This window comes from Bombina bombina, chromosome 8 (genome assembly GCF_027579735.1).
Source record: "Bombina bombina isolate aBomBom1 chromosome 8, aBomBom1.pri, whole genome shotgun sequence".
NCBI lineage: Eukaryota > Metazoa > Chordata > Amphibia > Anura > Bombinatoridae > Bombina > Bombina bombina.
In genome coordinates this window covers 46,296,014-46,313,362 of record NC_069506.1, presented here as the reverse complement: position 1 = coordinate 46,313,362, position 17,349 = coordinate 46,296,014, and the positions used below count along the sequence as shown (strand labels likewise).

General features: G+C 40.4%; 1 protein-coding gene across 1 annotated transcript in view; it reads right to left on the bottom strand.

The window, feature by feature from the left end:
• The window catches only part of MORN1 (MORN repeat containing 1), a 569,760-nt gene that overhangs the window by 491,940 nt on the left and 60,471 nt on the right, over positions 1 to 17,349 (bottom strand). The window contains exon 6 of the mRNA XM_053690352.1: positions 9,025 to 9,112. Coding sequence (XP_053546327.1) covers positions 9,025 to 9,112 — 88 coding nt within the window. The remainder of the gene's footprint in view (positions 1 to 9,024; positions 9,113 to 17,349) is intronic.

Genomic DNA, 17,349 nt, shown 5'->3' with positions numbered 1-17,349 from the left:
CATTGGATCTGAAAAGGCACAGCTATCCTCCACCGGGATAGTGGTGCGCTTAGCCAGAGTAGAAACAGCTCCCTTCACCTTAGGGACCGTCTGCCATAAGTCCCGTGTGGTGGCGTCTATTGGAAACATTTTTCTAAATATAGGAGGGGGTGAAAAAGGCACACCGGGTCTATCCCACTCCTTGTTAACAATTTCTGTAAGCCTTTTAGGTATAGGAAAAACGTCAGTACACGCCGGTACCGCAAAATATTTATCCAGCCTACATATTTTCTCTGGAATTGCAACCGTGTTACAATCATTCAGAGCCGCTAATACCTCCCCTAGTAATACACGGAGGTTCTCAAGCTTAAATTTAAAATTTGAAATGTCTGAGTCCAGTTTACTTGGATCAGATCCGTCACCCACAGAATGAAGCTCTCCGTCCTCATGTTCTGCAAATTGTGACGCAGTATCAGACATGGCTCTATTATTATCAGCACACTCTGTTCTTACCCCAGAGTGATCGCGTTTACCCCTAAATTCTGGCAATTTAGATAGTACTTCAGTCATAACATTAGCCATGTCTTGCAAAGTGATTTGTATGGGCCGCCCTGATGTACTTGGCGCCACAATATCACGCACCTCCTGAGCGGGAGGCGAAGGTACTGACACGTGAGGAGAGTTAGTCGGCATAACTTCCACCTCGTTGTCTGGTGAAATTTTCTTTACATGTACAGATTGGCTTTTATTTAAAGTAGCATCAATGCAATTAGTACACAAATTTCTATTGGGCTCCACATTGGCCTTTAAACATATTGAACAAAGAGATTCATCTGTGTCATACATGTTTAAACAGACTAGCAATGAGACTAGCAAGCTTGGAAAATACTTTTCAAATAAATTTACAAGCAATATAAAAAACGCTACTGTGCCTTTAAGAAGCACAAAAAACTGTCACAGTTGAAATAACAATGAACCAAATTAGTTATAGCAACCAAATTTTCACAGTGAATGCATTAAGTTAGCAAAGGATTGCACCCACCAGCAAATGGATGATTAACCCCTTAGTACCCAAAAACGGATAACAATTTAATATTAACGTTTTTATCACAGTCAAAACACACTCTCACAGGTCTGCTGTGAGTGATTACCTCCCTCAAAACTAGTTTTGGAGACCCCTGGGCTCTGTAGAGACGTCCTGGATCATGGAGGAAGTAATAGGAAGACTGTGACTGAATTTTTACTGCGCAATAAAGCGCTAAAATAGGCCCCTCCCACTCATATTACAACAGTGGGGAAGCTCAGTAAACTGATTTTATTCAGAAACAAACGACAGCCATGTGGTAAAAATCATGCCCATAAGTTTTATCACCAAGTACCTCAGAAAAAAACGATTAACATGCCAGTAAACGTTTTAAAAATAAAATTATGAAATGTTATTAATAAGCCTGCTGCTAGTCGCTTTCACTGCAGTGGAGGCTCAAATATTACTTAAATATATACAGTATTTTCTTAGTGAAGTTCCATTCCCCAGAAATACCTCAGTGTAAACATACATACATATCAGCCTGATACCAGTCGCTACTACTGCATTTAAGGCTGCACTTACATTACATGGGTATTAGCAGTATTTTCTCAGTCAATTCCATTCCTTAGAAAATAATATACTGCAACATACCTCCTTGCAGGTGAACCCTGCCTGCTATCCCCTGTTCTGAAGTTACCTCACTCCTCAGAATGGCCGAGAACAGCAAGTGGATCTTAGTTACGACCGCTAAGATCATACACAAACTCAGGTAGATTCTTCTTCTAATGCTGCCTGAGAAGAAACAACACACTCCGGTGCTGTTTAAAATAACAAACTTTTGATTGAAGAAATAAAAACTAAGTTTAACAACCACAGTCCTCTCACACGTCCTATCTATTAGTTAGGTGCAAGAGAATGACTGGGTATGACGTAGAGGGGAGGAGCTATATAGCAGCTCTGCTTGGGTGATCCTCTTGCACTTCCTGTTAGGGAGGAGATATAATCCCATAAGTAATGGATGACCCGTGGACTGACTACACTTAACAGGAGAAAGCAGACTTCGACACACTTAAGTCACTGATTACCTCTGAACTGGTTAACATGAAAAAGGATATAAAAGAACTGGGGCATCGGATGGAGTATGTGGAAGACTCCCAGGATTCTCTTAGCACAATGTACGACAATCTATCCACATACACCACCGTCTCTAATGCACAAATCGAGGCCTTACAAGATAAAGTGGAGGATCTGGATAATAGGGGGAGGCGGAACAACCTACGCCTAAGAGGCCTACCGGAGGCCATTACATTTAACGACTTGCATCAATATTTACAGGGCCTCTTTAAATTTTTACTGCAAAACCCGCATGGTCCTGATCTGGAACTAGAAAGAGCGCATAGAGCCCTTAGACCTCCGCCTCCTCCAGGTTCTCCACCCAGAGATGTTATTTTAAAATTTCTACGCTTCACTGACAAAGAGAAGATATGGCAGCAAGCTAGAAAATCTCAAAATATTATGTATCTGGACCATTCACTTCAAGTATACTTGGACTTAAGCCCTACTACAGTTCAGAAACGCAAGGATGTGCGCTTTATTACCAAAGCTCTTCAGGAAAGATCTATAAAGTATAGATGGGGTTTCCCATTTAGTCTGCAGATATCACATGAAGGCCATTCATATACCTACAAGTCACCTGAGGATCTGGATATGCTCTCCAAAGCGATGAACATCAAATTCCAACTACCCCGGATCTCAGATGTTTCAATAAAAGGTTTTAATCCCGAGAGTCAAGCTATAAACAAGACCAAGAATTCAAGCTGGACAAAAGTCAGCCACAAAAAAAGCAACGTGAAAGAAACATTTCCAAAGATGGATCAGGATATGGACTCGGTGACCTGAATCTTCCTCCCTCTTCTAGAACGGGTGAGATCTGCACAGTTATTGATAATACTCCTACTATAGGACATATTGTTAAATTAAGCTTCTATAATGACAGTTCCTCTGCACTTGGTTTATACTGTGCAGCTTGTTCCCGGGATAGTGGACATCATTTTATTGGGAAAGGCGGAATCTGTCTTCCCATATAGCCTAAGGGTCAATAACCCTCCCTCACACATTGAACTATTTTCCATGCTCTAGTTTAACATATGTTTACAAAGGATTTTTCTCTAATCAATGTTATTAATATTTAATTTTCCTCTTATCTTGCCAATAATATTCACAAATTTTGGAGTCTGCGCTGAGCATTCCTCCTTCCAGTTGTCATGCTTTGTGACATTCTCAATGTTTTTTGTTGTTTTTATTACTGTTGTTATGTATTTTTGTTTTACTGTAAGTTGAACTTATTGTTTTGTTCCACAACTGCTCCACAATGCCCTATCCAGACGCCCACTCACATATCACTCAATTGTCTGAGGGTCCTTACACCTACACGCTCATCAATATACCTACAGAACTCGTTGTCCTACAATGGACCTAGCCTCAGTGCACTAGTGCCAGTGAATATTTGTTGCACCTTCTACCACTCCCATGACTCAGTCAGCTAAGGGTTTAAATTTTATAACAGCTAACACTAAGGGGTTAAATTGCCCACATAAACGTAATATAGCTATTCGTGACATTGTACGCCGCAAGGGCGACGTAATCTTCATGCAGGAGACACATTTTGTTTCAGGTAGAGAACCAAAAACATTCTCGTATAAGTTTGGGGACACATATTACGCATCGAATTCAGTTAAAACTAATGGGGTAGCCATTTTAATAAGAAGGGGTGTTCCCTTCACCCCTATTAAGAAGTATAAAGATAAAGCTGGAAGATTCCTCATTATAGTGGGGAAACTGGTAAACACAATTGTCACTCTGATTAATATTTACGCACCTAACTTAAAACAGGATGTGTTTTTCAAACACCTTACTAACGTGACTCTAGAAATGACAAAGGGTGTCATTATAATGGGCGGGGACTTCAACCTCACTTTAAACCCATGTTGGGATAACTCCAATAACTTGTCTTCCGTACCCCACAAAGTTATTAACTCAGTGAAACAAAATTTAAAAGATCTTACCCTACATGATACATGGAGGATCATACATCAAGAGTCCAGGGAATACACTTTTTATTCCAACCCACACCGTAGACACTCTAGACTAGACTATTTCATGTTGGACGTTACTAATCTTTCTAGAGTTACTAAGATAGAAATCACCCCTAACACATGGTCCGACCATGCAATGGTCGTGTGTTCCTTAGATTGGCCACATACCCCTACACATCAATATATATGGAGACTGGACGATACCCTGTTGTCTGACCCGATTGCTTGCGATCGAATTGGTAAAGTCATAGAAGAATACTTTATTCTTAATGATGACGACGACCCTGACTGTAACTTAACATGGGAAGCACATAAGGCAGTTGTCAGGGGAGAGATGATTAGCATCAGATCGCACCGCGATAAACAAGCCAGAAAACTAATGGATGACACTCTTAATGAGCTTAACAATCTAGAAACACAACGAAGATCACACCCAATAGATCTCACACTATCACAGAACATTGCTGACTGTAAGGCCCGAATAAATTAAATGCTTCATGTTGAGTGTAAGAAAAACGCCCTCAAATTGCAACAGACATATTTTGAAAACGATAATAAGAGTAGCTCCCTTTTTGCTAGAAAGCTGAAAAGGAAAGCGAATAAAAAAATTTGTCCTTTCTATTAAAGGGTGTGAAGGGAAGAAGGTGCACACCTCCCAACAAATTGCCAACGCTTTCCAGATATATTATAAAAAGTTATATAACTTATCCTCTACTTCACAGCAATTTCCAACGGAGCAGGGACAGAAATCTATTTTAATAAAAAAATACCTAGATAATATTACCCTCCCACAAGTTAGCGTGGATCAACAGGCCTCCTTGAATAAACCATTTGAACATTCGGAGATCCTAGAAGTTATTAAGAACCTCCCCAACAGTAAGGCCCCTGGGCCTGATGGCTACACTAACGGTTATTACAAAACCTATAAAGCTTTGCTTGCACCACACTTACTAAAGTTCTTTAATAAGATATCAGAAGCTGACCCTTTTTCACCTACAGCGTTAGAAGCACATATCGTGGTCTTACCTAAACCCGGGAAACCCCCGGACTGTGTAGAAAATTTTAGGCCAATTTCCCTACTTAATTCGGATCTTAAGATTTACGCGAAAATTCTAGCAAATAGACTGTCACAAGTGCTGCCTAGTATTATAGAGGGCGACCAAGTCGGTTTCATACAGAATAGGGAGGCGCGCGACAACACTGTAAGGGCTCTACATATTCTGAACCATATCAATCAAAATAACATAACATCAGCGATAGTGTCAACGGACGCGGAAAAAGCATTCGACCGCGTCTGTTGGCACTTCATGAGAGCCACGCTAGAGGGATTTGGGCTGGGATCACATTTCATATCTAAAGTCATGGCCCTATATAGCTCCCCAATAGCTAAAATTAGAGTTAATGGCATATTGTCGGCCCCGTTCCAGATATCAAACGGTACTAGGCAGGGTTGCCCTCTGTCCCCACTCATCTTCGCATGCTTCATAGAGACGTTGGCCATAACTATCAGAAATAATAAAGACATCATGGGGATTCATATACATAACACCACACATAAATTACTTCTGTATGCTGACGACGTTCTATTTTTCTTAACAGACCCAATCTCTTCGATCCCCCGACTTATGAATGAATTTGACACCTTCTTTCACACTTCAAACTTTCTTATTAATAACTCCAAATCTGAGATGCTCACTGTCCACTGTGACGCTGACTACCTTTGTCGCTTATCACAGAAGTGCCCCTTCCGCATACAAATAAAAAATCTAAAATACTTGGGTATCTTTTTAGCAACATCTAATCAGGAGATGTTTAAAGCGAACTATGACGCTCTACAAAGGGCTATCACGGCCGACCTCTCCTCCTGGAGATCTAAGGGTATTTCCTGGTTGGGCCGAATAAACTCGATCAAAATGAATATACTTCCCAGGATTTTATATCTGTTGCAAACACTCCCCATCCCCCTGCTTAAGGGCTTTATACCGTCCTTACAAAACAAAATTTTTGATTTCATATGGGACAAAAAGAAAGCGAGAATTAATAAAACCTTAATGTGTTTACCTGTGGTTGAGGGTGGATTGGGGGTCCCCAATATAAAAAAATACAGACAGGCTGTTTTTTTACAGAGAATTGTAGACTGGTTTAAGAATTACGAGACTAAGAGGTGGGTGGTATTGGAACACGACATAGCAGGAAAATCACATTTAGGAACGATATGCTGGCAATCAACACCGCACTTATCCACAGACTTTAAACAGAACACTATATTGATGGAAACCTACTCAGTATGGAAGGAGGTATTGAGGGAATACCCGAATATCACATCACAGTTCTCCCCGCTCACACCCCTCACAGAAAATTCCGATCTCCCCATAGGCCTTCTACAAAAGATTCAACACATAGAAAACCCTCTTAGAGCATTATTGCTAGTGCACTTGGGCAACGAGACAAGACTTTTTAACCTTGATGAGCTGATGGAGAGGGGTTTGACCTTCTTTAATAACTGGTTTTCTCTCCGTCAATGTCATTCCTACATATTCAAGCATCCAGAGAGAATTAATCTGCTCAGACCCCTTACGCCCTTTGAAACCCTGTGTCAGTCTGGTTCCCCCGCTAGAAAGACTTTATCATTAATGTATACATTGCTACAAAAAACCCCAATAGGTTACACTCCATATTATATAGATAGGTGGAACGAAGAGCTAGATAATGATTTGTCTATAATCGATATTTCAAAAATGTTCACTAATGTTACTAAGGTCTCTATATCAAGTAGTCTTATAGAATTAAACTTAAAGCTAATACAAAGATGGTATCTCACCCCAGCGAGGATTAATAAACTGTTCCCCTCGGCCTCTCACAAATGCTGGAGATGCGATGGGGGACTGGGATCCATGATTCACATATGGTGGACATGCCCATTGATAGCCCCGATCTGGACCTCTATAGTTAAAGCAACAAATGCAATGACGGAACTGAACTTACCCGCAGACCCCCAGATATGGTTACTAAATGTTTTACCTAACAAAATACCAACACATAAGAAAAAGTTGATTTTCATTGCTGGCAACAGTTTAAAAAAATTGATTGCAAAAAATTGGAAGTCTCAGTACAGCCCGAATATGGCTGTCTGGTACTCTCAATTTCAATTCATCATGTCCCTTGAAGAGTATGTTTACATGAAAAATAACAGGAGGGACACGTTTTTGCTGATGAAAATCATGTGGGAATCATTTATTGACAATATTTAATTGATGTGAGATTTGACGGGGGCGTGTTGGGTATGGACTTGATAGCATCGGACTTGCTGCTGGGTGAATTAACGTTACAACGAGTGGGTACTAAGCCATACAGGTATGGCATTTGAAACTTGCAGGGATAATTTGTGGAACATTGTTATACCAAGTTAAGTTGTAATATGTTTTGTTTGGTTTAATCAGAAACTATGTAAGTTTCCACTTTGCATAACTGTATACATGTCTGCATTTTGTACTGTGCACTGGAAGCTTCAATAAAAATTGTTTTTTTTAAAAAAAAAAAAATAGTTCTAATACGGATATTATCTCCAATACTAAATATAAGGCCATGGATTTAGGTTCTGATATCTTATTATACAACCTAACATTTTATAATCTCATTTTTTTAAAATAATCTAAAAAAATAAAACTTTGTCATTATAAAAACATTACGGATATTGACTCAGATACTATATATATATATATATATATATATATATATATATATAATATATATATATATATAGGTTTATATTTTGGTATGTGATTATACAACATAACAATTTATAATCTCCCTTTTTAGAAATAGAACATTGTCATTAGAAAAACAGGGTGAGTAGCACTCTTAATTAGTCAATAAAAGATACAGGTGCATCCTAGAAAAGTGAATATCTAACAACGTAAATAAGAGAGTAGAAACCTAAAATACAGGTAACTAAAAGTCTAGCCTAGACTTTTAGTTACCTGTATTTTAGGTTTCTACTCTCTTATTTACGTTGTTAGATAGAACATTGTCATTATTGAGACTTTAAAAACTGGAAAGTATATAGAATACACAGGATTAGGAATTCAAGAAACAGTTAAGGCTAAAATCTATATTTAACCCTTTCGGTTTTAGTGTTTGTATTTCAAATATCCATTGTGCCTCCTTTTTCAGAAGTGTATTAGCTAAATTTCCCCCTCTCTTATTCATTCTTACTTTTGAGATCGCTGTGTAACTAAAATATTACTTTCCATAGAAAACTCAGAAAAAGAAAGAAACACAGACCTCCCAGTCCCAAAACATTTTGGGATTTGCAATAATAGTAATCTGAAATATTTTAGTTACACAGCGATCTCAAAAGTAAGAATGAATAAGAGAGGGGGAAATTTAGCTAATACACTTCTAAAAAAGGCCTCAGAAAGTGTGCATATAAAAAAACTGTTCAAATTTTGATAATAGAATTATATTGGAAAGCTTTTTTAGTGTCCCTTTAATTATGATATTGCTGTCCTTTAAAGGGACACTCAAGTCCAAATGAAACTTTAATGATTCAGATGGCACATGCAATTTTAAACAACTTTCCAATTTACTTCCATTCACAAAATGTGCACAGTCTTTTTATATTTACACTTTTTGAGTCACCAGTTCCTACTGAGCATGTGCAAGAATTCACAGAATAAGCGCATATGCATTTGTGATTGGCTGATGGCTGTCACATGATACAGGAGGAGTGAAAATAGACATAACTTTGAAATTTGTCAGAAAACAAATCTGCTACTCAATTGAAGTTCAGACTAAGTGCTATTGCGCATTTGTTGTTTATACAAATCTACTTTATTTACTGGTCCTTTAAAGAAGAAACTCACACACACAACCAAATGTGTTCATACTGTTTTGCTAAGAAGATGTTTGTAGAAGCTTTACCTCATAAATGGTTCCATCAACAAAATGCATTACTCCATGCCCTTGTCTTTGGTCCAGCACCCATCCACCTTCATAATGATCACCATTCCTGCAAAAATAGAAAACACTCAGAAACGGTCTCTTTTGAATTGTGAAGAACAGAAGATTTAAAATGAACTGAGAATTATCCCCATGATTAATGAGACACAATAGTAAAAAGTGAAATGTGAATGAGTGCATTTTAATTTTAAATAGAAGCATTTTTGTAAAATACACTTATTAGCAAATAGGTTTCTAGTAAAAGCTATCAGTTTCATTGGCATACGCACATATGCTAGGCATACCCAGTACTTTTTCATGAAATACTGTATGTACTTAGGGATTGAGTAGTGATGTGTATTAGATGTGAAAATAAATTTTCATTCTTCATTTGCAAAAAAATCAACCAATTTCAACAATTTTTGTCCAAAATGACTTAATTAACAAAGCACCACTAAATAATAGAACTGCCTAATTAACAAGTGCATAATAAAAAGACAATGCAATAACACTCTGAATTTCAAATAAGCAGATTTTTTTCTGACTAACTTCCCCCCCACACACACACTTTCCGACTCCCTGTATCATGTGACAGCCATCAGCCAATGACAGACTTCTATACATATACACTTTTGTGCACATGCTCAGTAGAGCTGGTGGCTCAGACAGTGTGCAAAATGCGATAAAAACTTAAATTATGCTTACCTGATCATTTTCTTTTCTTCTGAACGGGGAGAGTCCACGGCTTCATTCATTACTTTTGGGAAATACAGAACCTTGCCACCAGGAGGAGGCAAAGACACCCCAGCCAAAAGCTTAAATACTCCTCCCACTTCCCTCATCCCCCAGTCATTCTTTGCCTTTTGTCACAGGAGGTTGGCAGAGAAGTGTCAGATTGGAAAGTCTCTTAAAACTACTGCTCTATCTGAATCATGAAAGTTTAATGTTGACTTCAGTGTTCCTTTAAGAAACTAATGAATGAAGACAAAATGTGTCCATTAGTTCTGAGATTTTCCTCTGTATATTAAATGGAGAAGAGAAAATGCATGAACAAATTGTGTATTGGTTTGTTAGTTTGTTTAGTCAATGAATGAATTTCAGATAAAATTAGTTCAAATATTGTTATTTGTATAAAAAATAATAATAAAAGAATATGTCTAGCTGTGTATTGTGTTAATGGGGCCAATTTATCAATGTCTGTCCGACATGATACGCTGTAGCGTATAATGTCCGACAGACATCGCTGAATGCCGACAGCGAACATTGCACAATGCCGCACCCAATCAGCCGCTAGCAAGGGGTGTCAATCATCCCGATCGTATAGGATTGGGCGGATTGCAGACCGCAGCCTGAAGGCTCGCGCGGAAACAGGGGCGTCAAGTTCCATTCGGAGCTTAATAATTCGGTTCCAATGACTTGATTAGTGTCTTAGAATTTTCTGAGCAGGCATGAGTAGCATACGTATACCAGCAAAAACTAGCTATAGCTTTTGCTAGAAGAATTTTTGCAAATACGGGTATATTTTAAAAATGAAATGCACTCATGCACATTTTAAATCTGCCTTCTATTTCCCATTAAAGGGACAGTGACACCTTGAAATTGTTATATAAAATCTTTAGTTTTGTGTAATGAAACAACTTTGCATTATATTTTCATTAATTATTTTGCCCTCTTTTCATGTAATTTAGCTCTGAAAACAGAATTTATGCTTACCTGATAAATTACTTTCTCCAACGGTGTGTCCGGTCCACGGCGTCATCCTTACTTGTGGGAATATCTCTTCCCCAACAGGAAATGGCAAAGAGTCCCAGCAAAGCTGGCCATATAGTCCCTCCTAGGCTCCCGCCCACCCCAGTCATTCGACCGACGGACAGGAGGAAAAATAGGAGAAACCATATGGTACCGTGGTGACTGTAGTTAGAGAAAATAATTAATCAGACCTGATTAAAAAACCAGGGCGGGCCATGGACCGGACACACCGTTGGAGAAAGTAATTTATCAGGTAAGCATAAATTCTGTTTTCTCCAACATTGGAGTGTCCGGTCCACGGCGTCATCCTTACTTGTGGGAACCAATACCAAAGCTTTAGGACACGGATGAAGGGAGGGAGCAAATCAGGTTACCTAAACGGAAGGCACCACGGCTTGCAAAACCTTTCTCCCAAAAATAGCCTCCGAAGAAGCAAAAGTATCAAATTTGTAAAATTTGGCAAAAGTGTGCAGTGAAGACCAAGTCGCTGCCTTACATATCTGATCAACAGAAGCCTCGTTCTTGAAGGCCCATGTGGAAGCCACAGCCCTAGTGGAGTGAGCTGTGATTCTTTCAGGAGGCTGCCGTCCGGCAGTCTCGTAAGCCAATCGGATAATGCTTTTAAGCCAAAAGGAAAGAGAGGTAGAAGTCGCTTTTTTACCTCTCCTTTTACCAGAATAGACGACAAACAGAGAAGATGTTTGTCTGAAATCTTTTGTAGCATCTAAATAGAATTTTAGAGCACGGACTACGTCCAAATTGTGTAACAAACGTTCCTTCTTTGAAACTGGATTCGGACACAAAGAAGGTACAACTATCTCCTGGTTAATATTTTTGTTAGAAACAACCTTTGGAAGAAAACCAGGCTTAGTATGCAAAACCACCTTATCTGCATGGAACACCAGATAGGGCGGAGAACACTGCAGAGCAGATAACTCTGAAACTCTTCTAGCAGAAGAAATAGCAACCAAAAACAAAACTTTCCAAGATAACAACTTAATATCTATGGAATGTAGAGGTTCAAACGGAACCCCTTGAAGAACTGAAAGAACTAGATTTAAACTCCAGGGAGGAGTCAAAGGTCTGTAAACAGGCTTGATCCTAACCAGAGCCTGAACAAATGCTTGAACATCTGGCACAGCTGCCAGTCGTTTGTGTAGTAAGACTGATAAAGCAGAAATCTGTCCCTTTAGAGAACTCGCAGATAATCCTTTATCCAAACCTTCTTGCAGAAAGGAAAGAATCTTAGGAATTTTTATCTTATTCCATGGGAATCCCTTGGATTCACACCAGCAGATATATCTTTTCCATATTTTATGGTAAATCTTTCTAGTTACCGGTTTTCTGGCCTGAACCAGAGTATCTATCACAGAATCTGAAAATCCACGCTTTGATAGAATCAAGCGTTCAATCTCCAAGCCGTCAGCTGGAGGGAGACCAGATTTGGATGTTCGAATGGACCCTGAACAAGAAGGTCCTGTCTCAAAGGTAGCTTCCATGGTGGAACCGATGACATATTCACCAGGTCTGCATACCAAGTCCTGCGTGGCCACGCAGGAGCTATCAAGATCACCGAGGCCCTCTCCTGTTTGATCCTGGCTACCAGCCTGGGAATGAGAGGAAACGGTGGAAACACATAAGCTAGGTTGAAGGTCCAAGGTGCTACTAGTGCATCCACTAGAGTCGCCTTGGGATCCCTGGATCTGGACCCGTAGCAAGGAACCTTGAAGTTCTGACGAGACGCCATCAGATCCATATCTGGAATGCCCCATAATTGCGTCGACTGGGCAAAGATCTCCGGGTGGAGTTCCCACTCCCCCGGATGGAATGTCTGACGACTCAAGTAATCCGCTTCCCAGTTTTCCACACCTGGGATGTGGATAGCAGATAGGTGGCAGGAGTGATCCTCCGCCCATTGTATTATTTTGGTCACTTCTTTCATCGCCAGGGAACTCCTTGTTCCCCCCTGATGATTGATATACGCAACAGTCGTCATGTTGTCTGATTGGAATCTTATGAATCTGGCCTTTGCAAGCTGAGGCCAAGCCCTGAGAGCATTGAATATCGCTCTTAGTTCCAGAATGTTTATCGGGAGAAGAGACTCTTCCCGAGACCATAGTCCCTGAGCTTTCAGGGATTATCAGACCGCGCCCCAGCCCACTAGACTGGCGTCGGTCGTGACAATGACCCACTCTGGTCTGCGGAAGCTCATTCCCTGGGATAGGTGGTCCAGGGTTAGCCACCAACGGAGTAATTTCTGGTCTTCTGATCTACTTGAATCACTGGAGACAAGTCTGTATAGTCCCCATTCCACTGTTTCAGCATGCACAGTTTTAATGGTCTTAGATGAATTCGCGCAAAAGGAACTATGTCCATTGCTGCAACCATCAACCCTACTACTTCCATGCACTGAACTATGGAAGGACGTGGAACAGAATGAAGAACTTGACAAGCGCTTAGAAGTTTTGACTTTCTGACATCTGTCAGAAAAATCCTCATTTCTAAGGAATCTATTATTGTTCCCAAGAAGGGAACTCTTGTTGACGGAGACAGAGAACTTTTTTCTATGTTCACCTTCCATCCGTGAGATCTGAGAAAGGCCAGAACGATGTCTGTATGAGCCTTTGCTTTTGAAAGGGACGACGCTTGTATTAGAATGTCGTCCAAGTATGGTACAACTGCAATGCCCCCCGGTCTTAGGACCGCTAGAAGGGACCCGAGTACCTTTGTGAAAATCCTTGGAGCAGTGGCTAATCCGAATGGGAGGGCCACAAACTGGTAATGTTTGTCCAGAAAGGCGAACCTTAGGAACTGATGATGTTCTTTGTGGATAGGAATATGAAGGTACGCATCCTTTAGATCCACGGTAGTCATTAATTGACCTTCCTGGATAGTGGGTAGAATCGTTCGAATGGTTTCCATTTTGAACGATGGTACCCTGAGAAATTTGTTTAGGATCTTTAAATCCAGAATTGGTCTGAAGGTTCCCTCTTTTTTGGGAACTACGAACAGATTTGAGTAAAATCCCATTCCTTGTTCCGTCATTGGAACTGGGTGTATCACTCCCATCTTTAACAGGTCTTCTACACAATGTAAGAACGCCTGTCTCTTTATTTGGTTTGAGGATAAGTGAGACATGTGGAACCTTCCCCTTGGGGGTAGTTCCTTGAATTCCAGAAGATAACCCTGAGAAACTATTTCTAGCGTCCAGGGATCCTGAACATCTCTTGCCCAAGCCTGAGCAAAGAGAGAGAGTCTGCCCCCCCTAGATCCGGTCCCGGATCGGGGGCTACTCCTTCATGCTGTTTTGTTAGCGGAAGCAGGCTTCTTGGTCTGCTTACCCTTGTTCCAGCCTTGCATCGGTTTCCAGGCTGGCTTGGACTGTGAGGCATTACCCTCTTGCTTAGAGGATGCAGAATTAGAGGCCGGTCCGTTCCTGAAATTACGAAAGGAACGAAAGTTAGACTTATTCTTGGCCTTGAAAGGCCTATCTTGTGGGAGGGCGCGGCCCTTTCCCCCAGTGATGTCTGAGATAATCTCTTTCAATTCTGGTCCAAAGAGAGTTTTACCCTTGAAGGGGATGTTAAGCAATTTTGTCTTGGATGATACATCCGCTGACCAAGACTTTAGCCAGAGCGCTCTGCGCGCCACAATTGCAAACCCTGAATTTTTCGCCGCTAATCCAGCTAATTGCAAAGCGGCATCTAAAATAAAAGAGTTAGCCAACTTAAGTGTGTGAACTCTGTCCATAACCTCCTCATATGGAGTCTCTACTGAGCGACTTTTCTAGTTCCTCGAACCAGAACCACGCTGCTGTAGTGACAGGAACAATGCACGAAATGGGTTGTAGAAGGTAACCTTGCTGTACAAAAATCTTTTTAAGCAAACCCTCTAATTTTTTATCCATAGGATCTTTGAAAGCACAACTATCCTCAATAGGAATAGTAGTGCGCTTGTTTAGAGTAGAGACTGCCCCCTCGACCTTAGGGACTGTCTGCCATAAGTCCTTTCTGGGGTCGACCATAGGAAATAATTTCTTAAATATAGGAGGGGGAACAAAAGGTATGCCGGGCTTCTCCCACTCCTTATTCACTATGTCCGCCACCCGCTTGGGTATAGGAAAAGCGTCGGGGTGCACCGGAACCTCTAGGAACTTGTCCATCTTGCATAATTTTTCTGGAATGACCAAGTTGTCACAATCATCCAGAGTAGATAACACCTCCTTAAGCAGTGCGCGGAGATGTTCTAATTTAAATTTAAATGTCACAACATCAGGTTCAGCCTGTTGAGAAATTTTTTCTGAATCTGAAATTTCCCCATCTGACAAAACCTCCCTCATGGCCCCTTCAGATTGGTGTGAGGGTATGACAGAACCATTATCATCAGCGCCCTCCTGCTCTTCAGTGTTTAAAACAGAGCAATCGCGCTTTCTCTGATATGCAGGCATTTTGGATAAAATATTAGCTATGGAGTTATCCATTACAGCCGTCAATTGTTGCATGGTAATAAGCATTGGCGCGCTAGAAGTACTAGGGGCCTCCTGCGTGGGCAAAACTGGTATAGACACAGAAGGAGATGATGTAGAACCATGTCTACTCCCTTCATCTGATGAATCATCTTGGGCAACTTCATTATCTGTGACAGTATTGTCCTTACATTGTTTGGACGCTATGGCACAATTATCACACAATTTTGAAGGGGGAGACACATTGACTTTCATACATATAGAACATAGCTTATCTGAAGGCACAGACATGTTAAACAGGCTTAAACTTGTCAATAAAGCACAAAAACCGTTTTAAAACAAAACCGTTACTGTCTCTTTAAATTTTAAACAGAGCACACTTTATTACTGAATATGTCAAAAATTTTATGAAGGAATTGTTCAAAATTTACCAAAATTTCACCACAGTGTCTTAAAGCATTAAAAGTATTGCACACCAATTTTCAGAGCTTTAACCCTTAAAATAACGAAACCGGAACCGGTTACAGATTTAACCCCTATACAGTCCCAGCTACAGCCTTTGCTGTGACTTTACCAAGCCCAGAGGGGAATACGATACCAAATGACGCCTTCTAGGAACTTTTCCAACTACTTTCAGGTCCTCACACATGCATCTGCATGTCTTGCTCTCAAAAACAACTGCGCAGTAATGGCGCGAAAATGAGGCTCAGCCTACAACTGGGAAGGCCCTTCCTGACTGGAAAAGGTGTCTAACATAGTGCCTGATGTTAAAAAACGTTCCCCAAGTTTATAAGTGTGAATTATCAGCATAAACATGTATAAAATGTCCAAATAAAGCAATCGATTTAGCCCATAAAAGTGTCTACCAGTTTTATAGCCCATATTAAGCCCTTTATTCTGTTTGAGACTAAGAAAATGGCTTACCGGTCCCCATGAGGGGAAATGACAGCCTTCCAGCATTACACAGTCTTGTTAGAAATATGGCTAGTCATACCTTAAGCAGAAAAGTCTGCTAACTGTTTCCCCCAACTGAAGTTACTTCATCTCAACAGTCCTATGTGGAAACAGCAATCGATTTTAGTTACTGTCTGCTAAAATCATCTTCCTCTCACAAACAGAAATCTTCATCTTTTTCTGTTTCAGAGTAAATAGTACATATCAGCACTATTTTAAAATAACAAACTCTTGATAGTAGAATAAAAAAAACTACAACTAAACACCACATACTCTTAACCATCTCCGTGGAGATGTTGCCTGTGCAACGGCAAAGAGAATGACTGGGGTGGGCGGAGCCTAGGAGGGACTATATGGCCAGCTTTGCTGGGACTCTTTGCCATTTCCTGTTGGGGAAGAGATATTCCCACAAGTAAGGATGACGCGGTGGACCGGACACACCAATGTTGGAGAAAAGTGATTCTCAGAACTTGAAATGCACCCTGATGGCTTATCAAGGCTAAGTGCTAGGTTAGATGTGGAGCGCAAAATATCGCTTACACGAAGGCGATATTTGCGCTGCACTTAGTAATACCTGCGCACGCAAATGCATTGCACAGAAGCATTGCGCTCACAAGAGTGCTCTTTCATAGGCTCCAATGGGAGCTTCGTTCTCATGCCGTCAGACACAGCATGATAACCTAGCGCAGTGAAGGGGGTAAGTCGCTCATCAATGGGCAGCAATTTTAAATATATATAAATATATACATATGTATTTATGTATTTATATGTGTATATACACTGGTTAATTTTCTGAGCACTAATTGCTATCGTGAGCTTGCGGTAGCAATAACCAGCCACTTGCAATGGCTGGTTATTTATTGCGCGCCCATAAACAGGCGAAATCGACGTTTACGTTGCGTGATAAATTAGCGCTCCACTTGTAATCTAGCCCTTAATCTGCTACTTATCTGTCCCTGATTGGCTTTATCTGGTAACAACTGCAAATAATGCACTGTATACTAACTTTATGACAGTGACTAGCCTTGTTGTCTGCAGACTAAAGCCAAGATTGGCTCCTCCAAATAAGGCAAATAGTGAGTGGAGTTTGGCTACTGAAAAATAATTACAGTATAAAGGATGTTAATTTGTTTTAAAAA